The sequence below is a fragment of the Equus asinus genome, chromosome 15, assembly GCF_041296235.1.
Source record: "Equus asinus isolate D_3611 breed Donkey chromosome 15, EquAss-T2T_v2, whole genome shotgun sequence".
In the NCBI taxonomy this organism is placed as follows: Eukaryota; Metazoa; Chordata; class Mammalia; order Perissodactyla; family Equidae; genus Equus; species Equus asinus.
The window spans coordinates 33,122,902-33,147,490 of NC_091804.1; the positions used below are offsets into that span (position 1 = coordinate 33,122,902).

Consider the following 24,589-nt stretch of genomic DNA (forward strand, 5'->3'; position numbering starts at 1 on the left):
GATTCTAACATGACACAAATCCATGCACTAGCTCAGAAGGACATCAATAGATCAAGCTACAGAAATGCACTTGATGGAGGCCAGCTTGAAGTCCGACCTTTGGGTGGTTGCAGACAGAAAGACTGAGAGCCGTCAGTTATCAGCTGTGCAAGATCTGAGACAAAGCAGGGATGCAAATGGTCATGGGGCCCAGAACAGTGTGAGAAGTAGAAGTCAGCAGAAAAAAATTGGGGAAAAAGTGAGACCCAGGAGAAGGCATCTTGCAGAATCACCGTCGTTCTTGCAAAGAGTGTCATCAGTTCCCCAGGGTGGGAGGATTAGCATTATAAGAACTACATCTATTTAGCTCTTGCATCCATAGCCTGGACTGTGTTCCTTGAAATACTTGGCTTAAATGACCTTCACCTCGTATCCATTACCATCCATCCACCATCACTGCCAACCTTCTCTCACCTGGAGCCATATAGTAGTGTTCCTGAATCCCACAGTAGGGTTCCATAACTGAAACCTTACCTTAGATCCTCTTACTCTCTAATTATCATTTCCTGTCTTTTCAGCCTCTCCCAGTTTGCATCCTCTGCACAGATTCTTCAACAGCATTGAGGTAGCCTGGCCCTCAACATCTACCATCAAGGTTTTTTGTTTTGTCTTGTTTTGTTTTGTTTTGTTTTGTTTTTATCAATCCTGGATCGTATGGTCCATTTTCAAGCACTTTTGTTGATATCATCTTCCTTTTCTCATGATCCTGGATCAAGTTATGTATCTTTCTTCTTTCCTGCTATAAGAGCTGCTTAGAGCTCTTAGAGAAAATTAAATCACAAAACGTCGACATCGCCTTTCTTTCAAAACCACTCTTCCTTTGGCTTTCATGTTTTAGCTCTGCCCTGGTTTTTTTTTCTACCTCTTTGTCCAGTCCTTCTCCATCTATGGTTCCTTGAGAGAGTTCCATAGAGCTCTGTCTTGCTATCTCTTCTCGTATGCACTCTCCCTGGATCAGGTCATCCACTCCTCCCATGCTTTAAATACCACCTGGATGTTAATGATCCCCAAATCCGAAACCCCTGCTCTGATGCCTCTGCAGCACTCCAGTCTTCTGGAATTTAAATAGTCGCTATGGTAGGAGGTGAACATGACAACCACATTCTCCTTTCCTCCAGTAACAGTCTCTGTCTCCATCTCTCCAGATGGCAGACAGTCCAAAATAGAACACTCTTTCGTTCTTCATGTTCCTTCCGGCAACTGCTCCTGCTCCATTTAAAATATTCTTCCTGAAACACCTGTTTTTCCTCTTTGGTTTGAACCTAAGGAATATAATTCAGAATTCTTCAACACCAGAGCCAATTCTTGGTAAGCTGTGTTGTTCAAGGGGGCTAATAAAAGACCTGCGATGCAGTTAGGATGAGCTGAAGTGAATGCTGTGCAGTGGCATTTATCCCATTATTACTTATTTCTGGTGGCTTCTTCTCATATCTGGGTCCTCCTCTCTCCCAATCTGGTGTGATGAAATCCCAGCATGCTGTTAGACTTGGCAACAAGTGGTATTATTTGCAGAAGGAAATCTCGCAGTTTACATGGGAGTGCCTCTTACCCATCTCCCCACAATGAAGTGAGACACATAGCACTTCTCATCTTGAGGCCCCAGCAAAGGTAGCCCGGAGAGCTGAGGGACTGTGCAAAACAAATGATGTTTAGAGAAAGAGCATCCAAATGTCAATGCGGCTTCTCATCTCTCTCAATGTGGACAGGGACTCATGAACCCCTCAGGCTGCCCCATGTTAATAAATCCTCTAAATTTTAATTTCCTCTTCCTAATTAGACATCATCATATGCTGATATCTGAGAATCTGATGGTAATGATTCCAGTTTTGCTCACTGCAGTCCCACAGACCAGCAAAACCCTTCTGTGATTATTTCATGTGCTCCCACTCTGGGATTGACGATTATTAAAGGAATCCTGGAGGAAATTTGGCAATTGTTTCCCTTTTTTCCCAGTAAAGTTTCTTCTTTTTAGAAAGTGGACTGGATCTCCAATTTGTACTGTAGCTAATCACTGTGTTTTTCAGAATCTATAGACTTAACTAGCTGCACCTGTCAAATGCAAAGGGATCAGGGATTCTCATCAGGGAATGAAGAGAACTTGCAATGATCTTAGAAGCCATTCTCCATGTGACACTGTCTACCAGTATTCTGTCTGTCAAACTCCTGGCCCTCCAAGCCAGAGCTGGACCTGCTGTGCACTATGCCCAAAGAATCCTATGAAAGCAGCCCACAACCTAGCTAACCCTGGAGGAGGTCCCTCAGAGGTCCCCAGCACGTGCCTGGACCACATATCAGGTCCCACCCTATCCTTGTGCAGTTGGTTCCCAGGCCACCTTCATCACCTCTGGCCTCTCATGGGTAATGAGTCCTCATAGACTCTTCCCTCCCTCAATGTTCTTTGGCTCAGAGCATGGCACCACTGTTCCTCCCACTAACCAAGCCAGAAACCTGCTAGTCACCCTGGACAATGTCTTTTCCTTGACACGCACCACCTCACCCTAGAGAAGTCACCACCAAAGTCTGTCCATTTTACTTCCTTAAAGTTTTATCTCCATTACCACAACGATTCTAACTTGGGTCACCTTAATGTCTCATCTGGGAAACTACAACTGTCTCCCGACTGGACTCTCTGAATCATTCTTATCCTCTCTGTTCTGTTCTCCACACTGACGCCAGAAGGGCCTTTTCTAAAAAGTAAGATGGAACATATCGTTCATTTGCTTAAACCTCTTTTCTTTTTGATTCTTCACTGCTTACTATAAAGTTCCTTACTGTGGTGCTAACAAAGCCCGCATTATCCGGCCCTTTCACGCCCAATCTCATCATATGCCACTCTCGCTTGAATTATCTCCCCACTGCTGTCCTACTGGCCTCCTTTTGTTTCTCTGACACTATCTCCTGATTCCCCAGTCTAGGTCTTATCCCCCCTTTTTTGATATTTACTCTATTTCTTTTTTTATTGAGACAACATTGGTTTATAACATTATCTAGATTTCATGTGTACATTATAATTTGACATCTGTATATGCTACAGTGTGCTCACCACAAAAGTGTAGTTCCATTTACCACCATTTAATTGACCCCCTTTACCCATTTTGCCCTCACTCTACCCCCCTTCCTCTCTGATAACTGCCAATTTGTTGTCTGCTTCTATGAGCTTGTTTTTTATATTCCACCTCTGAGTGAAATCATATGGTATTTGTCTTTTTCTGACTTATTTCACCTAGCATAATACCCTTAAGGGCCATCTGTGTTGTGCGAATGGCAAGATTTCATGTTTTTTTATGACTGGGTAGTATTCCATTGTGTGTATATATACATATCACATCTTCTTTATCCATTCATCCCTCAATGGGCACTTAGCTTGTTTCCAAGTCTTGGGTATTGTAAATAATGATGTAATGAACATAGGGGTGCATATATCTTTCTGAATTAGTGCTTTTGTCTTTGGATCAACACTCAGGAGTGGGATAGCTGAATAATATGGTAATTCCATTCTTAATTTTTTGAGGAACATTCATACTCTTTTCCATAGTGGCTGCACCAGTTTACATTCCCACTAGCAGTGTATGAGGGTTCCTTTTTCTCCACATCCTCTCCAACACTTGTTGTTTCTTGCCTTTTTGATAATAGCCATTCTAACAAGTGTGAGATGAGATCTCCTCGTGGTTTTGATTGGCATTTCCCTAATAACTAGTGATGATGAACATCTTTTCATGTTCCTGTTGGCCATCTCTATGTCTTTTTTGGAAAAATGTCTCCTTAGATCCTCTGCCCATTTTTTAATCAGCTTGTTTGTTTTTTTGTTGTTTGATCCCCCTCTTATAGGAAAGAGTGAGACATAGAAGGAAGAAAAACCAATAAAGTGTGTATTATTGAGCTAGCTGCCCTTGTGTGCAACCAGGACTCAATCCAATGGAGATGTATGAGGAACCGTGTAGCTTGTGCCTCAAAATGGTCCATCCAAAAAACAGGAGGCGGGGCATGGATGCCTGGACTCCCATCCCCTGTTGGCTAAGGGTTGTCCCTGCAGCATTAAATCCTTTGTGTTTCTCAGCTGTATCTGCCTACTCAGACTAAACAAGATCCATGAAGCTTTGGAGAAGGTATTAAGGTGAAAAAGCGGAAAAAAAAGGATGGGTGCTGATACTGGAGGTGGGATGCTATAACAGCACATGGAACTGTCCAGCTCAGCCACAGCTGAAGTCAGAGATGGAATGGTGAGGTGACATGGACCCAATAAGAAACTGCTACAAATGATAACAGTCTGTCATTAGTGTCTGTAGCACTGTTTGTACAGAGCTAACTCTGCCATTAGGATGTCAGCTGCATGTGGGCCTGTTTTGCTCATTTCTGCATCCCCAGAACTCAGCGCAGGGTCTGGCACATGGTTGTTGGCTCAAATTCAAATTAGATATTTACAGAATTAATTAGTTAACGAATTGACAAACAAATGGATGAGTGACAGATAAATCTGACTCATTTCCTAGGATCTGGTCTCAACTCTCTTGCTTGGTTTTGACTCCATGTACTCACTCTGGTCCCCAGTATTTATAAGGTCTCAGGTAAGGAAGCTCACGTGGGTCCTCATGCCCCTCCCTAAGGGTGCTGTGGATCTGCTTTGCTTTGATTTCACAACATAAAGTGGCATCTCTTCCAACTTGAGGGCACTGCTTTTTAGCCCTTGGTTTGCTGGCCCTTCAGCAGTTGAGACACCCTAGCTCTGTCTGTTTTGATTTGGTGTTTCTGAAATGTGCTCAAATATGAAGATCCACTTTTAAGGTAATATTGTTTTGAGGATTTTGTGACATCCTTGGAGATAACTACACGTTCTCTGACATATCACATGCTTGCCAGAACCTTGTATGCAATAGATCTTCCATGGTGTTAAAGGAGATCCAGCAAACAGGCATCAGCTTACAGCAGGGCTTGGAGAATAATCCATTCCATGGCTACTAGGGCAGGGAGCCACTCTTCATCTCAACAGCTTGGCCAACCCAAGGAGTAAGCTGAACAACTACCAATTCCACTTTAGCTTATTTGACCTTCAAAAAAATCTATGACATGGGTATTCCCATTTTACCAACAAGCAGCTTGAATATCAGAGAAATTAAATAACTGGCACAAGGCCACCCAGTGAGCCAACTGAATAAGGTTGGATCTGACTCTAGGAGCCTATGCTGTTCCAATGTATCCAACTGGGAAGTCAGCTGTGGAGTAAGAACATAAGAGACCTCATTTCTGAGTCAGGAGCTGCCTCTGGGACACCGTCTCTGCCCCCAAGGAGCTCAGAGGCTGGTAGAGATTGAAAATGTAAGTCCCTGACAGAGGAGTGGCCAAGGCAGTGTGGGAACCCAAGGAGGAGCTGATGCATTCTGCTGCAGGATGGGAAGTGGTCCTGGATGGGGAAGATTTGAACTGGATGTTGGAGAGGTGGAGAATGCCATGCTTGGCAGGGAGAATGCCATAGGCAGGGGCTCGACTGCTTAGAGAACAAAAAGTTGGGTATCTGCCTGCCAAATGTTCCCCACACCCTTGAGGACGAAGTCCAAACCCAGAGTGAAGACCTTCTTTGCTTGGCCCCTGCCTGCTTCTTTGCCTCTCTCCTCGTCTCTCTGCCCCAGCACACAGTGCTTCCCCAAACACACACTGTGCATGTTCTCTGCCTAGGCTGCTGCAGATGCTGCTTCCTCGTGGGCCACACTCTTCCCTTCTTCACTAAACAAACTCCCCCTCATCTGATCAGTCTCAGATCAGGCAACACTGCCTCCGGGAAGCCCTCCCGACACCTGAGCCCATCAGGCTGATGATGGATGCCTCTGCACTCTCATGGAAACTTCCGACCGAGTACACAGGCTCATTGACATTTTTCCTTTTGCTGATCGTCTTCCTACAGACCTGCATCATCCAAAGTGGTAGCCACTAGCCATACGCGACTCTTTAAATTCAAATTAATTTTTAAAAATTAAATAAAAAATTCAGTTTCTCAGTAGCACTGGTAGTATTTCAAGTGTTCAATAGCCACATGTGGTTAGTGATGACTGTACAGGACAGCACAGGTGCAGGACATTCCCATCAGCACAGGAAGTTCTACTGAACAGTGCTCTCATAAACTAGGAGGCAGCTGAAGGCAGGGCTGTGAAGAGCATCTGTACAGACCCAGTACCTGGCGTCTACTGGGTGTGAAAAACAGGCTTGCTACTTACTTACTTACTTATTTATGGTTCTCTTGAGTACCTATTAAATGCCAGACACTGTCTCAGGGAAGGGAGATCCATTAGTGTCTAGCCTCCAGATTTCCTGGAGCTCAGAGTCTAGTGAGGGGGACACAAGAAGCAAAATCAAAGAAAACATACCAACAAATGCAAGACACAATTAAAAGCTCAGGAAAGACTGATGAAGGAAACACCCTGGGCACTGTTGAGTAAAACCTGGTAAGGCGGCAGAGGGAAAGGAAATGAAACCAGAAACAGAGGTTAGGCCCAGATTCCCATGGGCCTTGAATTCCATGCTGAGAAGATTGAACTTAATGCAGGAGAAAGTCAGTGACCCATTTGAGAATTTTAAGCAGGAAAGCTAACTTGATCCAATTTGTGCTTCTGAAGGACCACTCCAGCAGCTCAGTCGGGGGTGGACTGAAGGAAGAGAAACTTATGACAGACAAACCAGGAAGGCCACCCCGGCAGGTGGAGAGAGTGGGAATGAAGAGTCCAGAAGGGGAGGAGAAACAGCTAATCCCAAAGCTGATTCTGGAGTTGAGTGGACACGTCCCAGTGACTGCCTGGGTGGGAAGGGGAGAGCAGGGGAAGGAAGGACATCTCCAAGGAAGCCAGCTGGGAGCTGGAGGAGGGTCTGCCACAGAATCGGGGGCTCTTCCCCCAGCCTCACTGCAGGGACTGCATTATGGGCGATTAATTCACGGCCAAGTTACATTCTGATGAAGGTTACCACAGATACATCAGCGTGACAGGTGGGGTGTGGGGGAAGGAGGTTCGGCGTGTTCGAGTCAGAGCCGAATATTAGATTCTAGTCACTATTTGATTGATCTTTTAAGCAATTCTGGGATTCTGTCACTTAAAACCCAATAAATCTTTGAAGGCCTGAGGATAGCAATGCAAAAGCAATAAATCTCCATTGTGGAGCATTAGAAAAATAGGCCAAGCTGCCGCGGTGGTTTGGCTGGAGGGATGAGCGTGTAGGAGACCCACATGACAATCCTCCCTTCCTCGCCTCTTCACCTCCCTGCGTGCTCGGTTCTATCAGACAGAGTCAGATCCTTGGGGCTTCAAAGGGGCAGCAAGTGGCAGAACAGGGGCTGGAGTTTGGTTCAGTCAGAGCCAGAGTGCTGCTGGCAGAAGGAGGAGGAACAGCTTGCCTGGCCGGGGCCTGCAGCCGAGGCTCAGATCTGAGTCTGTTTGAGAATCGGCAGCTCACTCAGAGAGAGGTATGCTGAGCTTCATAAGTTACAGGGTGGGCCACCACAACCCAGAGTTGGAGGTCCCCTGAGAAGCCATCCTGCCTACCTCTCATTCCCGAGTTGATGGAGGTTCATTCCACAGAATCCTCATTCAAAGGTCACCCAGTCACCACTTGACATCCCAGGCATGGGAGAGCAATGAACCCAGAGACAGGAGGTTCAGTTCATGTACTGGCTCTAGGTGTAATGAGCCTGTGACCTTGGGCCAATCATTTAACATTCTAGACTTCAGCTTCCTCCTCTGAGATGGAGATGGCATTTCCCACTCAGCTTCCTCATCGAGTAAGGGATGACCAGATGAGACAATGGAATTACATCAACTATCAACTATGAAATACAACTCCAGGCATCCTTGACCCAATGTATCTAGTGGGCTCTTTGTGTCCTGTGGTCGAAGAGCACCTTCATTGTTTTCTCAGTGCTCCTGCTTCCCCAACCTGTAAGACTGGTCCAGTTGCCTGGGTTACGCTCATCTCTCCAGCCAGTCTACTCCTTCTAGCAACCAATACACTGTCTCTACTGGTTTCGTATGATCTTGGTTTATTGGTTTCATTATTTTGTCTGCTTACTTGCTTAATGTCCCACCTCCCTCCCCATTCACATGCACACATACTGGATGAGAAACCTCAAGAGGACAGGTGTGTGTCTACCTTATTTTCTGCTATATCCTCATTGCTTAGTTCAATTCCTAGGACATAGCAAGTACTCAATAAATATTTGTTGAATGACCTAATGGTCAACTGCTTCCCATATGGGCATCCTAGTGCCCAGAGCTCAAGGTGAGAAAGGGTTAAGGCAACTGAAATCTATTCTGATATTGTCACTGCTGTCATCGCAGTTGTCCTGAAAGTCTTACTGGCTAGCATTGGTTATTCTCTTCCCCTTTTTGGCAAATGCCCAAGCAACAGTCTGAAAATAATTCCAGAAATTGAGTGTATATCCACCCTCCGTGATCCAGAAGCTTGGGAAGAAAAGCAGCCAAACATTTCCAGACACCAAGCATTGCCCCTTTGAGCAGTGACATTTATTTTAATTTTTTTCTATGGAAATGTCACCAAAATATATCATGCACAATTTTCTCCTAGGGAGGTGGTGTGATATAGTGAAATGAGTGTTGGCTTAGGGTCCGCTAAAGAGGGTTTAAATTCTGCCTGCACGACTTGCTGGTTTCATGGCCTGGGTCAACTCACTTAGCTTCTGTTTATCTCAGTTTTCACATCTGTAAAATGGGGAGACTATTATTGAAATGCTGTGAGGGTACACAGAGGCTTGTGTACAGTGATGGGCACAAGCAAGTAAGGCACACGCTGCTCATTAAATGGAAGCCAGCAGCCTCTTTTAACTTGAAGACATGGAATCTAAGGCTGCATTTTTTGGGTGAACTATGAGCAGCTAATGAACACCCATGGCTGTGAGGGGCTGCGGGGGCTGCAGCATATAGACGTCTTTGTTTCTTGAGTCCCTGTGTCGGTTTTGCAGAGTTGTTCTATTTTTTGCTTCCTGCCAGCTGTCATTTCTCACTGCTCCAGGGGCATTTCCAGTCCCACCTCCTAATTTACTGCAGTCTTAGGATGCACAAGCTTATTAAATGGATGTGCAAACTAGGAGTACATGGGCTCCGAGGGAAAGTGTAAGGGGTTTCTTTGGGAACTGGAAAAGCTTCTCTAAGAACATGGGTATGGGCTGCTCAGAGGCCCCATTGGCTGGTCTCTGGAGTCAGGAAGCCCTGGGTACAAGTCCTGGCTTATCATTTACAGGCTCCGTGATCGAATTTGAGTTTCCTCATTTCTATCGGGAAGATAATAATACTACTCATAGGTGAGTCAAGGTTAAATTCTTGGAACATAGCAGTTGTCCAATAAAATATGGTGATAATAACTCCCATCTGTGTCCAGCTGACTTCAATGACTTTTCAGAGGTTCAGACATATAGTCTGATTCATCTTGAGGATGCGTCCCTGATCCTCTGCACAAAAATTAACTTTATCCTGACACTGGGAAGGACCCAAATTGCTTATCTCTCAGTACAACTAAAAAAAATTCTGAATCTTTGTGCTGAGAAGAAGTTAGGGGCTCCTAAAGAAAAAAACACAGCACTTCCCCATGGAGGGAGGGTCTCAAACAGCCTTGGAAACGTGAATAGGAAGCAATCAGGCAACATTGTCACCCTACAGCAGGGGTAGACTTTGAACAGAACTTCCCAAGTCCCACAGAAAAGAAGCAAAACTAAAGAAGGAACTAGCTCTCCAACAGCCTGCCTTGCTGTGGGCACCTCTAGATTTTATCCAGCCTCTGTGAAATAGCTATCATCTATACTTTCCAGATAAGGAAAACTGAGGCTCAGAGAGATTAAGTATCTTATCCAAGGTCACACAGCTGTGTTGGAGCAGGATTTAAATCCAGGTTCGCTGGCATCAAACTCAGATCCTTTCCATTGCCCTGCACAGCATCCAGAAGACTGTGGGGAGCTGGACTGAATCCACACCCACCAGGAAGCCACACAGTGGGTGCCAGCTGATCAGGTCCCTCTGCTGATAGCTTTGTAGGCTCGCAGCAATGAAAGGAGATGCCTGGATCAACTATATAAAGGTCATGGGCTTTGGGTCAGCTCTGGCCTAGGCTCCTGGGTTAGCTGCTAACTAGCGCAATGTTGGGCATGCTGCTTCTCTTTTCTGGGCCAGACTTTTGACATCTGGGAAGCTAAGATTTTGAAACATGACCAATGCTGCCATAGGAAAGAGGTGAGAGCTGTAGAGGGCAGTAAGGCATGGGTGGCCAAAATGGAACATGTGATCTGGCACCTGGAGGACCTGCATTCAAACTCAGCTTTCCTTCTTACTGTCTGTGTACCCCTGGGCATCGCTGAGCCTCAGTTTCCTCATCTGAAAACGAAGATAATAACATCTCAGGGTATAGACAGAATTAAATGACAACATTGCATGAGAATTACAGAAAGAAAAGCAATAACTCAATAACTATTTGAGGTAAAGGCCACTATCTGCTTTGGCTCATCCCAGGTAGGAACGTCCTGGAACAACCTATGTGTACAATATAAGGAAACATTCTTAGTTCAGGTGCCCCACAAACACTACACACACCTATTGCAAGGCCTGAAGACTCGCCTGACTGAGGACAGAACGTTGATCAAAGTCTAACCAACAGATGGGAACTTCCAAATTGTTGGCAGTTGATTCTATCTGCTTGACTGCCTATAATTTCTGGGTGGAGCTGGAGCCAGGTTGGAAGACAGATAACTAGACCATCTCAATAGCCTCCTTCCTGTCTGGGCTCCCAGGATCATAAAAGTCACACTGCATGTGGCTATCTAGTGGCTCCCCATGGCCCCCCAAACAAGCCTGAGCTTCTCGCCCCACCACTCCTGCCTTGACCTTCATGCCAAAGCAGACTTAACCACTCCTGGTTGCTCCCCATGACAGTAGGCTGCTTCTCTCCTCCATGCCTTTGCTCAGGCTGGACCCTCTTACCACTTTGGCAAAACTGTGTGCGACATTTAAGATGCAGCTCAGTGTCACCTCCTCTGGGAATTCTCTCTGCTCTGAGCTCTCATAACAACCTATGCATTTCTCCATAGGCATGCACTGTATTGTAACTATGCTTTTGTGTTTCTGTCTCCCCAGCCAGAGTTGGAGTTTCTTTAGAACATGACTTATTCACAGCTAGTTGACTACTGTATTCCAAGCAGTTAAACATTGCCTGGCACAGTGTGAGTGCTTAAAAAATGTTTCTTGAATGAATGAATAGATGAATCATTTTTACTTCCTGTGCCCCACTCCATTCCTGACATAAGATACTCAATGTACGCTTGTTGAACTGAACTGAGCCCATTTGAAAGCTGTTCCACTCAACTCTCTGCTTGGTTTCAAGGTACTTTAGTCCCTCAAGCTCTGGGAAAAGCCAGCAGTCAACATATGAGCTGCTGTCCTTGTGCAAGGCACAGCTTGTTAAAAAGAGACGCCCAACTTCCTGATCGCCATGAGCCCATGGACTGCACTGGGTCAGCTTAGCTACTGAGACGATTTCACTGCTTCGGCCTTAAGGATGCTCCTGAACTCCAGTAGTCTCTTGTGAAAATCAGCAGTGTGACTTTGACTGCAAGTACCCCTGTGGGACTCTAGCACTCCAAGGCCCTAAACTGGACCAGCCCAGAGGTCCTGTCCCATTCCTAATTTCTGAGCAGGTTGTTTTTAGAATTCAGCAAGTCTGTCCATCTGGCTGTTAATGGCAGTCAGACATGGAAAGGTGACTGAGTTTCCAGGCCTCCAATTCTACTAAATACGTTTATCATAGGTGTGTTCTAGAAAGTTCTCTCACAGCCCTCCTCAGGTCCCCATCAGCATGTTCCCTCTGAACTAGTCCTAATACCCCATTGTGGGGAGAAAGGCTCCTGGGTCAGTGGCCCCCTCTGAACTGGCCTTGGGGCTGCTGACCCTCTTCTTCCAGGAAGCCCTGCTCCTGGCCAGTCTTGCCTTTGGGCATCGCTAGTGAGATGATTCAACTGGAGGTGTGCATGGTGCAGAGAAGGAAAACCACAAACTCCAGGTTCAGAACCCTCCTCACCTGACAGGGGCTCCCCGTGACTGAGCCGGCTTCAGCATCACCGTGATGGTCGTGTCCGTTTCATTCAGTGGGGTGTCTGTGTCATATTCAGGCATCGACGGAGCTGGGCAGAGAACAGAGAGAGGAGGAAGCTCAGCATAGGTCCCAAACCCCGCTCACCACCTCCCCTTGATGCAATCGCTAAAGACACTCAGGATGACCCGAAGGAGGACGTTTAGGAAAGGGTTAGATGAGAGCCACAGAGCATCCCAGCTTCCAGTAAAGGAGGCCCTGACTTCCAACCAGCCTGTAGTTTCCTTCAAGGTCCAGAAGAGGCCGGGGCATGTTGGCAATGATGCAGCCAGTAACCCTCATGAATCAAAAAGGTCCACAGCGAACAAACAGATAAACGCCGGAAATATAAGTACTTACCAAAGACTCAACCTTATTAAACACACTTAAAATGCAAATTACAGCAGTGATGAACTAGTTCCTCTTATCTTTTTCTGTTTTTTCATGAGACCCTCCCTTACTCATCCCCAACGATAGGAGGGTGACTAAATTTAATCCCTTGGGAAGGTAATTTAGACATTTCTATTAAGAGCTATTAAAACCCACGTCCCTTTTAATTCAGTATTTCAATTTCTGGAATTTAACCCTAAAGTTATAATACAAATCAACAAATGAAACTTTATTCTCGAACATGCTTATTGAAGCATTATTTTATAAAACCATGGGAGCACCAAATATATCCAACCACAGGGGAACGCTTAATTAAATTATGTCCATCCACTTGACAGAACATTATAACGAAAGCAATGCAGCGACATGGAAAATTCTATGGCATAAGGATAAGTGAAAACGTTAAGCCACAAAACCACCCTGGGTCTGTATCTGTGCAAAATGTGTCTGCATGTAGCCCAGAATCGCATAGGTATTCTGAAAAAGCGTAAATTGTAAAAAAAGTTCTGAGAGAATTCTTCTTTGATGCTGTCTAATGGTGGAGGGAGTCCTACTGGTGATGACAGGTGAAATCTCGGACCTCCATGACTCTGTGATAGTCATTCATTCAGTCATCAGACATTTTATGAGAACCTAAGCTGTGTCCTGCACTGCCAAAAGGAATGTTTCTGAAAATAAATCACATTTTTATAAGCCAATTGGTATGAAAAAAATTGTACTATTTAATGTAACTATGTGGTAAGTCATTGGTGAATCACTCAGTGTTCCCTCAGGTCTAACTTGATTAATGTATTTTTGACACTTTAGGAAGTTCGTGGGTTAGGTTTTCTTCATGAGACCACAGCAGTGACACATGAGGGATTGCATCATCCTAATTGCTCCAAAACCACACGGTGACAGCTGGCTCTGCCCTTTTTCAGTCCCAGGAAAATTAGGAATGGGAAAACAAAACAAAACAACTCCTGTCTCCCTTTTCCTTTTCTAAGAGAGATACCTGAGATTTTGGTGGCGATCCTAGTGGTGACGGGGGGCCCAAAGCCCTTTGCTGTGCTGGCCTTGATGGTGAAGGAGTAGGTGGTCCCTGGGTACAGACCCACAAAGAGGTGGTGTGTTTCATTCCGGAGTTTGAACACCTTCCCCCTCTGGCTGGAGAGGTCGGCACTCGGGTCCAGGGAGCCAACAGCCTTGTAGTTGATCTGCACAACAAGCCAGCAAACAGACAAATAAATTCCTCACTCGGGAAGCTGGATGGAGCTCATCTGGAGGAACAGCAGGGGAGAAGAGCGGAAGGCCTGAGAGCTTGATCAGCAAGTTCTGCTGTTACTGTCCACCTTACAGACTATGCCAGCCTCCGAACACTCCACTGCTGATGCTCTGGAGCATTGCTGTCCAATAGGAATAGAATGCATGCCACATACATGCTTTTTAATTTTCTAGCGGTCATATTAAAAGGAAAAAATGTAAAAAGAGAAAAAATTAATTTTATTACTATATCTTGTTGAACCCAATGCATGCAAAATACTACCATTTCAATGTGGAAGCAACATAAAAAATTGAGATACTTTCTATCCCATTATTCATAGTAAATCTTAGAAATCTAGTAAGTATTTTGACGTTACAGCACATCTCAATTCAGACAAGCCACATTTCAAAAGTAGCCTCGTGCAGTAGCCTCGTGTGGCTAGCAGCCACCATGTTGGACAGTGCAGCTATAGAGCAGTCTCTAAGTGTAGCATCCCGATAAAAGTCATTTGGAAGCTTGTTAAAAAATGTCAAGGTCCCCGATTCCACATGGACAGCATTTGCTGTCTGGTGTTTTATCATGCATTATCTTGTTTGTCTTCCTCCCAAAACCTTGGGGGCATCAGCATAGTTATTCTCACTTTAATGATGGAGAAACCAAGGCTCAACCAGAAGCAACTTGCATTGAATCAGCACTTTCCAAACTCTCTGTGGTGAAGGCTCAGGTTTGTGTTTTCCAATTCACTGCAGGCCCATAATAATCCAGAGACCACATCACATGTGACTCATCATGTGAGTTTGGCAATAACCACACTGGTGTATACCCTGTACAAGGAGAGGCATCCACATCACCCACTTGGCTGTCACAGCCATGTCAAGGCACTCTGAGAATTTCTAAGTGCTCATTCTCAATTTCTGCACTTATCCTCCTGTGAGAGTAGCTAAATAGTTGACGTCCCAACACTGGCCTCCATGGCTCATACTTTGGGTACCACATTTCTAAATTACTCAGTTGGTAAAGTGGCACACACAGGCTTTTTTGTTCATTTGCCCTATCTAGTTTGTTCTATTAAAAATATTTTGTAAGAGTATAATATACATATAGAAAGCTAGACAGCTCAATGAATTTTTACCAGCTGGACACAGCCACATAACCAGCACCCCATCAAGAGACAGAACGTTACCAGACCTAAGAGTTTCCCATCATGAACCCTTCCACGCCTTACCCCTCTCCCCCAGCAAGGATACCCTCTATCCTGACTTCTAACAGCATCAGTGAGTTTCTCCTGGTTTTGAACTTTATATAAATGGAATGGTATGGGGTCAACTCTTTAGCATCTGGCTTCTTTCCCTTAACCTTATGTTTGTGAGATTCATGTGGGCTGTCACTGTAGCTGTAGATCATGCATTTTCAGGGTTATTCAGGATTCTATCCCTGAGACAGGACTGAATTCTGGTCTGTTGGACTCTCAAACCCGTGCTTTTTTTTTCTATACCACACGGCCCAGCCTGGAGACACATTTCATTAATTGAAGAAGAGATTCATTCATTCACTTATTTTTTCCTCCACAAATGTTTCCCACATACTCCTGGATTCTAGGACCTGCACTGTGTGCTGCTGGGGACCCCCAAACAAATACAAGCTAGGCCCTGTCCTCAAGTGTCTTCTCTTCTAGAATGAGGTAAGCAGGGGCCAGCCCAGTGGTGTAGTGGTTAAGCTTGTGTGCTCCGCTTTTGTGGCCAGGGGTTCATGGGTTCAGATCCCAGGCATGGACCTATATACTGCTCATCAAGCCATGCTGTGGTGGTGTCCCACATACAAAATAGAGGAAGATTGGCACAGATGTTAGCACAGGGCCAATCTTCCTCAAGCAAAAAAAATATATATATATAGAATGTGGTAAGTCAACCACACAGGCACCTTATAGCACTTTGTCTTCTGTCAAGAATGTCTCATGCTTGACAGGAAGGAAAACCCAGGTAGAACAGGGAACACACCAAATTTGCTTCAAAAATAAGCACTTTGCTGTTTCTGGCAAGGGCACCAAACGTTTTGGGGAAGAGGTAACTTCTCTCTCCCGCATTAAGCAGTGCAGCTGTTGACACCACAGGTCGAGGACAGACTTCGTCTGGAGCAGAGTGAGCACAGGAGGAGAAACTCATGGAGCTGAAGGATTGGGGTATTTTGCAAGCAGAGCCTGGGCAGGCGTACCCATCCCGCAGGTCCCTGGTGGGCCTGGCCATGCCATTCCCTCTGGTCACCCCCGCCCACTCCAGCCTTCTCAGAGGCAAGCCTTCAAACATCCACACGCCTTTCTGTGCTGGAGGGCTTTTTCCCGTGGGTGCTCACAGGAAGTGCTGGGGAATTGACACCCCCAGCAACTGGACTCGTGGGAGCTGATGCAGACATTCCCAGGCTCCTTTCACATGATACCCCTGCAGCATCCTGGGGATTTCCCTGAGGGATTCCGCTCCACTTGCCTCCAAAGGTAGCCGCCTGGAAAACACACCCATCACCAGCTGCCTTCCTTTCTCCTCCCCACTCCCTAGTGTTTCCTAAACTTCTTAAGAATCTGCTGGAATTCGCATTCCTGTCTCAGGATGTGCTTCTGAGAAACGTTGAACTAGACAATGAGCTCAGGAAGGTATCTCAGGGGAGAACTGAACTGATACCTGAAGATGATACACAGTTGGAACAGAGGAATAGAGCATTCTAGGTTCCAGGTAGAGGCAACCGCCTGCACAAAGGCTGGGAGAACTGAGGAGAGTCCAGTGTGGCTGGGCAGTGGTGAGGGGCAGCTGAGCTTTCAGGGCTCAGCTGGATTCAAGTTTTCCCCAGCTGCAGAAGGAGGGAGGTGGTCAGAGATGTTTCCCTGTGGCAGCCAACCCCAGTCCACGAGCGAAGATGTGCTCATGCATCCTTTTGAAATTCCGCCCCAGTCCCCCTGCCTGGGCTGGTGGCAACCACACTGATATACAGACACTGGGAGGTAAAACTCATGCCTTATTTACTAGCCAATTCCTTTTCTGCACTCCAAATTCAACCCAAAAGCCACTCAATTTCCACCGAGCTGTCATAAAATACTGCGCTGCCTGCTCGCCTCACCTTTCCCGGTATTACAGGATCCTCACTTACTTGTAATGAAACACTATGAATAAATCAATGTATGTTAATACAGCATGTCTTCAATTTTTTATGAAGAGCTTCACCAAATCTAATTCCCACTGCTTTGTCAGAAACAGTCTTTGAAAAATTTAACTTGCAAGTTTTACGAAGTTAGTGGGGGATCGGGCTGGGGAGGGAAAGAAGGAAGGTGAGAAAAATGGAATGGGATGGAGCTGTGGCTGTAAAATGCATAATGCAATGTGATCTTGGTTTAGAGGTGGAGAAAGAGGAAGATGTGTTAGGATAGCAAACGTAACATGAAGAGTTAGCGGGGGAAGGGGTGTGGAGCCAGGCATCAGCTCCAGGCTCCAAGGACTGGCTTCTGGCTGCATTAAAGAGCTTGGGGCCACCGTGGTCTCTTCTGGTGGCTGTCAATGGGACCCCCAGCCAAAAGCCAGAGTGAGCACTTTATAGTGAGAATTGAATCATGCCACCCCTTAGAATCAAAAGGGCAATGGCTTCCCATAGCTCTTGGGATTAAGACACATTCGTATCCTGTGGTCTTCATCAGCTCACAGCTCACTGCATGAGCTGACCTCTCCTGCCCTCCCTCTTGCTTTCTAGGCATTATTTCAGTGTCTAAAAAGAGCCGTGCTCCCTTTTGCCACAGGGCCTTTGCACCAGCTATTGTCAGCTCAGAACTTTTCTTTCCTTCTCATGCCTTCCCTTCACCTCCTCATCCTTGAATCTCATTTAAAATGACACTTTCCATGAGCACCTTCTCTAACTCCCATGTCCTCCTATTTTATGTTCCCAGAATCACATCTATCTCCTTTGAACCACCAATTTGACATTTAACCATGCAACTATTTCACTAATGAGTCCCTTTTCTACAATCCCAGGGATCAAAAAGGTAAAGCCTCAAAGCCAAATTTGGCCCATCACCTGTTTTTGTAAATCACACTTTATTGGAACACAGCCACACCATTCATTTATATATTGTCTGTGGCTGCTGACATACCACAATGGCAGAATTAAGTAGTTGCGACAGACACCCTATGGCTCACGCAGCTTAAAATGTTTACTCTCTGGCCCTTTATAGAAAAAGTTTGCTGATCCTTGCACTAGATTTTAAGCTCTAGAAGGGCAAGAATCTTATCTGGTTTTTGTTCAACATTTCTTCCCCTTGCATGTATAAATGAATGATCAAACTAGCTGTGTGGCTTGAGCAATTTGCTTAACCTCTCTGAACGTTGGGTTCTTCGAGGGCTAAATAATAATTTTAATGTTAGTTTCTGTTTTGATTTATGTTGCAGAGCGATCCCCAGCTCCTTTACTTCTGGAAGGTAGCCCCTTTGCTCAGGAGTAAGGCTCCAGGGAGTCCATGGGTGACTTTAGGCTTTGCATCAAGGCTCCAGCTACAACGGACCAAGGGACACCTTGGGAAGAACAGGCAGTCCTTCCACCCTGGGCTGAAGAGTAGCGGACAATAACTTCCCTTAAAGAGCCCCATCAGGAAGGACTTGTTTGTTTCTTGAACATGCTTAGATTGAGCCGTGCTGTGCTCCAGGCACTGGGCCAGGTATAAGGTAAGACCCAGAGGTTCCTTGTTCAGATAGAGCAGCTGACAAGGTTCTGGTCCCGAAGATGAGATGATGCATGGGAGTCAAGTAGATGATGCATGAGATCAAGTAGGGATGAGGGACATAGCTTGACTCACAACCAGGTGGTCAGAGATGCCTTCACAACAAAAAAAACCATTCTGGAGCACTCACTATGTGCCAGGCACTGTGAGGGGGACCTCACATAAAAATCATCTCATTTAATCCTCAAAAAATGGTATGGGTTCTTTATGGTTATTCCCATTTCTCAGCTGAGGAAACTAAGGCCGAGAGAAGTCACACAAGTCAAAGACCAGGTGAGGGCAGCTATATGTGCAATCCGGCAGAGTGCTGGAAGGACAGATGGGACCCACAGCTCCTGAAGTGTCCTCTGCTGCCTCAATATCACCAGAGTCTCATCTCTTGGCTGGTGCATGGATGTGGGCACCATGATGTGGCAAGAACTTAGATAAGTCTATTTGAACACACAGAGATGCCCTGGAAGGACCAGGGCTGTTCAAAGAGCTCGCTCCCAGACAGATGACCCCAAATTGAGGAAACACATAACAGCATCAGCTGTCAGTCATGATAATATAAACTGGGTCAAGATCTGCCCACCCACAGCTTGATGCTCCAGAAGCATCTGCATCTTCTATAGCTTAGCAGCTACTATACCCATGGTGTCTTCATTCTAAATCCTTTGCAAGGGGGAGCCAGCACTCTGAGTGACACATCCCATCTCCTCCTGACTCTCTCCACATGGTTTCCAGCCCATACTCTGGGGGTCTCATCGTAGTAGAGTCTTAACAAGTCTCTAGGTAAAATAGACCGACATGGTCAATTCAATGAATACAGGGTTAAATTCATTTGTTTTCATTTAACTTAAAACAACTGGTTAAAATATTTTCTCCTTTATTTTTTACCCACTGTAGAAGAGTTTCCAGGCATGATCTTTGCCATCATGGTGACCTCTGAGGCAAACGTACAAAAAGAGACCAGTTTCAGGTAATCTCTTCTTGGTAGAAGTGTACTGTTGACTCTTTGGTTTCCTGACAATTTAAAACTAAAATGGGAATGCACAGATGGCTGCAATGCACATGCCAGTGACTTTTTGGCCATGGGGTCCTTGTTTTCCCTAGAGAGCCGAGGACTATGGTAACAGCAGAAAAATGATTATGATCAACACACACACTGCTACTCCTGGTGTTTCTAACACTGTTGAGCCAGCGAGAGTGCAAGGACTTGCCGCTTTTGTGCACAGACAGCTATGGCTTTTGCTTCTATTGAGATGAAATGATTCTCTCAATCAACAAATGCTCACTAAGAACCCACTCATGCTGGACTCTGTTCTGGGCTCTGGAGAAACCTCAGTGAAGAAGACCCAGTTCCTGACTTTGGGGACCAACAGAGGCACTGACGGACACTGCAGGGAACCAAGTCCTTCAAGAACACAGTTTGGGGAGTAATGGTTCTCCCAGAGTGAGGAAAGCCTCCTTGAGAAGCTTCCAGGGTGTTGGGCTGGACCGATGGTCCTCAGGCCAGGCTCCAGAGCATAGAGCACCCTGCGGACCTTTTAAAAAGTACCATTGCCCTTACCCCACCCCAGACTAATTGAATCAAATGCTCTGGATGCAAAGGCCTGGGTGTCGGTACATTTTTAAAGTTCCCCAGAAGATTCGATTGGGCAGCCAGGGCTGAGATGCTGGAGCTGGGCCCTAAAGGGTGAAGAGTATGATTAAGCAGAAGAACTGTGAAATCACATGCCAAGGAAAGGTGTCCTAAAATGGTGTGCTAGAAAGAACCGGAAACTTACCATTGGAACACCACAATGATAATGGCTGTAGGCAAGATTTATTGATGAATGCTAAAGTTGGTCGGTGAAACCAAGGAGAAACAGCATATTCGCATAGCTTTTTCTCCTCCAAAGTTTCCTAGCTATTGTGGTTTCACCTTAAGACCACAAATTCTGTGACACTCCTCCTCCCCAGGAGGTAGAGCCTACTTCTTCCCTCCTTGAGTGTGGGCTGGACCGAGTGACTCACTTTAAATGAACCCAGTATGGAAAGGGGAAAAGACAGCTTTAAAGTGAAGAGACCTGGTGTGATCAAGGTCAACAGTGCCAATGATGAGTCAAGTTGAGATCAAGAGCCCCCTGGTATGATGTAATGAGAAGGGTACATACCTTTTCCCCCAGAATCTCAGTCCATTAATGAGAAAACATTAATGAGAAAACAAACCCAGATTGAATACTGGGCAGCACTCTTAAAACATATCAAGGTCAGAAAGAGAAGAAAAGACTGAGATGCTGTAACAGTCTTTTAGGATGAGAATAAGGAGACATGACACCCAACTGCTACAGGGGAACCTAGAGAGAGAAAAGGCCACCTGCAGAAAAACTTAGAAAATCCGAAAAAAAGTCTGGAGTTCAGTCAACAGTAAAGCACAGATGTGAATCTTCAGTTTTCATAAATATGTCACGGCCATGTAAGATGTTAACATTTGGGGAAGTTGTGTGAAGGGTATAGAACTCTCTGTACTATTTTTGCAACTTTTCTGTCAATTTAGAATTATTTCAAACTAAAATGTTAAAGCAACAACAACAAAAAGGGCATGCTGGGTTCTGGCACCTGTGAGGTCTATGGCTGCAGAATAGAATCCACAACAAATATGCATCGAGTTGTTGACTTGACCATGTGCTAAGCACTGAGGAGACTTCAGAAACTTATGGTCCAGTCAGGGAAACAGGTGCGACCACAGGAATGGGTGGTAAACACACATTAAGATTACTGCTCTGAAGGAAGGGAAAGTGGATCTTGGGAGCATGTGACAGAGAAGGCTTCTGGGCCCAGGCAATCTTCCCCATCGAGTGTGAGGTGTTAACCCAGTGCAGGAGGTGGGAGGGATAGCTAGGAGACAGAGGAAGGTGAAGGAAGTGGAGACCGGAGAGATGCTCTTGGGCAGCCTGTTAGTATTTTTGCGCGAATTCAAAAAAGGCATCTCTAGGCAGATGCCGTCCCCCCTCAGTCCTAGGCCCCTGTACCTCAGTGAGCTGAGGGTGCCTTTGTGAGAAGAAAACGATGTCTTTCTTAATGCCTAGTCATATTCCTCTGGACAGATACAGTAGAGTGCTTAGTGGATTTCAGCCCCTTGGTGGCGTGCCTTGAGCAGTGCACAAACTATGCAGCCATCCATGACAGCCCTGCTTTGAGTTCAGATCATGGAAGCCTTTAGGGGAATACTAGAGTGGTTAGATTTTATCTTCAGGGTCATATAGAGGCGTTAAGGGGGAGGACAGGCTATTGAGAGAGATCAGAGTCATACCTGTATTTAAGAGCAGTGCTACCAAAATTGTAATCCATAGACAAGACAGCATCAGGACCACCTAGGAGTGTGTTAGAGATGTAGATTCCTGGGCCCATCCGAGACCTACTGATCAAAATGTCTGGGGTTAGGATCCAGGAATTTGTGTTTTAACAAGTTCTCTAGGTGATTCTCATGCATGCTGAAGCTGGAGAAGCACATTTCCTGGCAAGGGGCTGGAGGATTGAACTGATTGTAGGAACGGGGCCCCTTTGGAGGGTCTGGCTCTCATCCAGATGACAGGTGACAAAGAAGGCCTGGTCTACATGGGAAGCTAAGGGAATGAAGAGAAAGGAGTGAATTTGAGAGCTGCTGAAGGATGAGGCCCCCAGAAATGCAGGAATAAGACAGAGCCTACACATGGCACCAGGCCTGAAGGGGGATGAGTCTTTACAGGCTGGAAACTACTGAGGAAGATTTGTGAATGTCCACCAGCCTGCTCCTTCAGATGCTGCTGGCATTCAGGAATAAGAAGAGTCAGGAGGGAAGACCAAGATTTTAGCCTTGCAGAACCTGTGTCAAAACTCAGATCCACCACTAACACGAGCTGAGTGACGAGGATCTATTTTGTAACCTCACCAGTCAAAGCTCTACTAACAACCGGATGGAGCAGCAAAATCCTAGGCAGGACCCTCCAGGCTTCTCTGGTTCCCAAAGCCTAACTCTGGGGTCAGGGGCCCAAACTGTGGGTTTGGTTTGCTGGGCCAGGGCCTGCATCCACTGCCTCCTTCCCCCACGCTGCCAGCACAGGGAACGATGCCCATAGTTGCCGGACATGACAGTCCCAGTGCCGCCCTACAGGCAGCTTGTTTTAGTCTTGTGTGGACTCCCAAGTCACCACGGATCAAAGAGGCATTGCGGAAGGGAGGTCGGCTTGTTGGCCCAACACAGCTTTTGCTGATTTCCAATCAATACCCTGTTCTCTAACTTGAGCTGGTTTCCTGGTGGCTCTGGGATCAAACAGTAGGAAGAAGCAAGCTCAGAATCCAGCTGGTACAGGGTCATTAGGATTCACCATGCAGCAACCAAAACTGCAAGGTTGGCCAGTAGGTGATAATAACAAGAATGAACATTTATTGAGTGCCCACCACGCATGCCCCACTCTCTTCCCTACATCACCATCCCGCCCTCGGTTCCCAGACAGACTTCAAGAGAGTGTGTTCCTGTCAATACATGCTCTGCCTGCCAGCCCCTCAGCCCCTCCAGTCTTTACCACTGGGCTGCTTCGCAGTCTCCTCCTCTCCTCTCCCACGTGGGAGGGATATTCTGACAGTGTCACTCTTTCCAACTGCTCTGAATTCCAAAGACGCAGTCTGACTCCCACAATGGGGTCATCATCAACTCCGCCGGCTCTAAGCTCCTTCTTCCTAAACTGTCATAATGCAGCTTAGTAGTACGAAGCTTAAACCTCCTTTCAGCTTTTAATCTCATGCTAGGGTGTCCTGGGTGCTATGAGTTTGTTATTTTCACAGAAACCTTCTTGCTTTATGAGTCTGTCTGGTGATATTCCCAATTGCTTTTAGTCTGCATTGCAATATTTCTCGGGTTTCTGAATGTAAGCGGCTTGCCGTCCAACTTCACACTCAGCTGGTTTCTGTTCTGCTGAGTGTAACCTGGTTAACTTGCTGAGTTGTGTGACCAATTCCTCTCCTGTTGGCTTTGGGCATGGAGAGACGAGAGAGAAGTTGAGTAATCCCTGGACCCTGCTCCCCGGAACCTTGCAGCCCCAGCAATGGCCTTTCTGGCAGAGATAGCCTGGGAAATCCTTCAATGAGGGCACGGCCTGGATGCTATTTATTCACTGCTATAACTGCACCCAGCTTGGCACAGAGTAGGAGTCAATGAGGTTTACTGAATAAATGAGGATTAAGAATGGAAATGTAACAAACTCAGAATGCGGTACAGCTGGGTTTGAAATGAAGTCACTCTGATGGCAAAGTCCAGCATTTTCCACCCTGCCCTGCCACCTTGCCCTTGGCCTTCTGTGCATGGCCACATGTAACCAGTTGCCAGGGGGAGGACTGGTGGTGGATGCCTGCAAATGTCACACCACCAGGCTCTGTAGTGGGTGTGTCTGGGCCTGCTACCCCTAGGAAGGACTTGGCAAGCATCCTTGGCAGCTGAGTCCATGCCTGTCTGATACACAGTTGGTGCTCAATTAAATAATGTATTTAATAATGAATGAGGCCCAAGTTGGGGAAGTTCTTGTCCCCTTGGGGCTGTTTCCAAACCTGTATCAGTAGAAAGATCCTTCAGTGCTTTTCCATTTTTGGTGGTTTTTAAAAATGGCCACTAATCCTTTGATACTCCTCCCACCAAGAAGGAGCTCATGTCCCCCCTCTTGAGTCTAGGAGGATTGTGACTGCTTCAACCAATAGAATGTGGAGGAAATGATGCTGTGTGACTTCTGAGACTGGGTCATAAAAGGCAATGTAGCTTACTCGTGTCTACAACATCTAAGCTTCTGGGTAGGAAGTCAGGCCCCCCTGGAACCGCCATGCTGTGAGGAAGCACTGGGCGCATGAAGAGGCCATGTGTAGACACTCTTGTTGACAGCCCTAGCTGCGTCCAGTCTTTGAGTCTTACCTGTCTGGGCACCAGATCAGTAAGTGAGAAAGCCTTCAGATGATTCCAGTCCTCAGCTGTCTTGTCACTCTTGGCCATTTGAGTCTTCTTAGCTAAGTCCCTAGACATCATGGGGCTGAAGCAAGCCATCCCTGCCAAGCCCTTTCAAATTCCTGACGGA

The 24,589-nt window shown here is 46.1% G+C and overlaps 1 protein-coding gene across 15 annotated transcripts in view; it reads right to left on the reverse strand.

Moving 5' to 3' along the window:
* Positions 1-24,589, reverse strand: part of PTPRT (protein tyrosine phosphatase receptor type T) — a 1,011,807-nt gene that overhangs the window by 249,545 nt on the left and 737,673 nt on the right. For all 15 annotated transcript variants that reach the window (XM_070485956.1, XM_070485943.1, XM_070485942.1 and 12 more), the window contains 2 exons: positions 13,529-13,730; positions 12,094-12,196 (listed from right to left, as the gene is read on the reverse strand). In XM_070485956.1, coding sequence (XP_070342057.1) covers positions 12,094-12,196; positions 13,529-13,730 — 305 coding nt within the window. The remainder of the gene's footprint in view (positions 1-12,093; positions 12,197-13,528; positions 13,731-24,589) is intronic.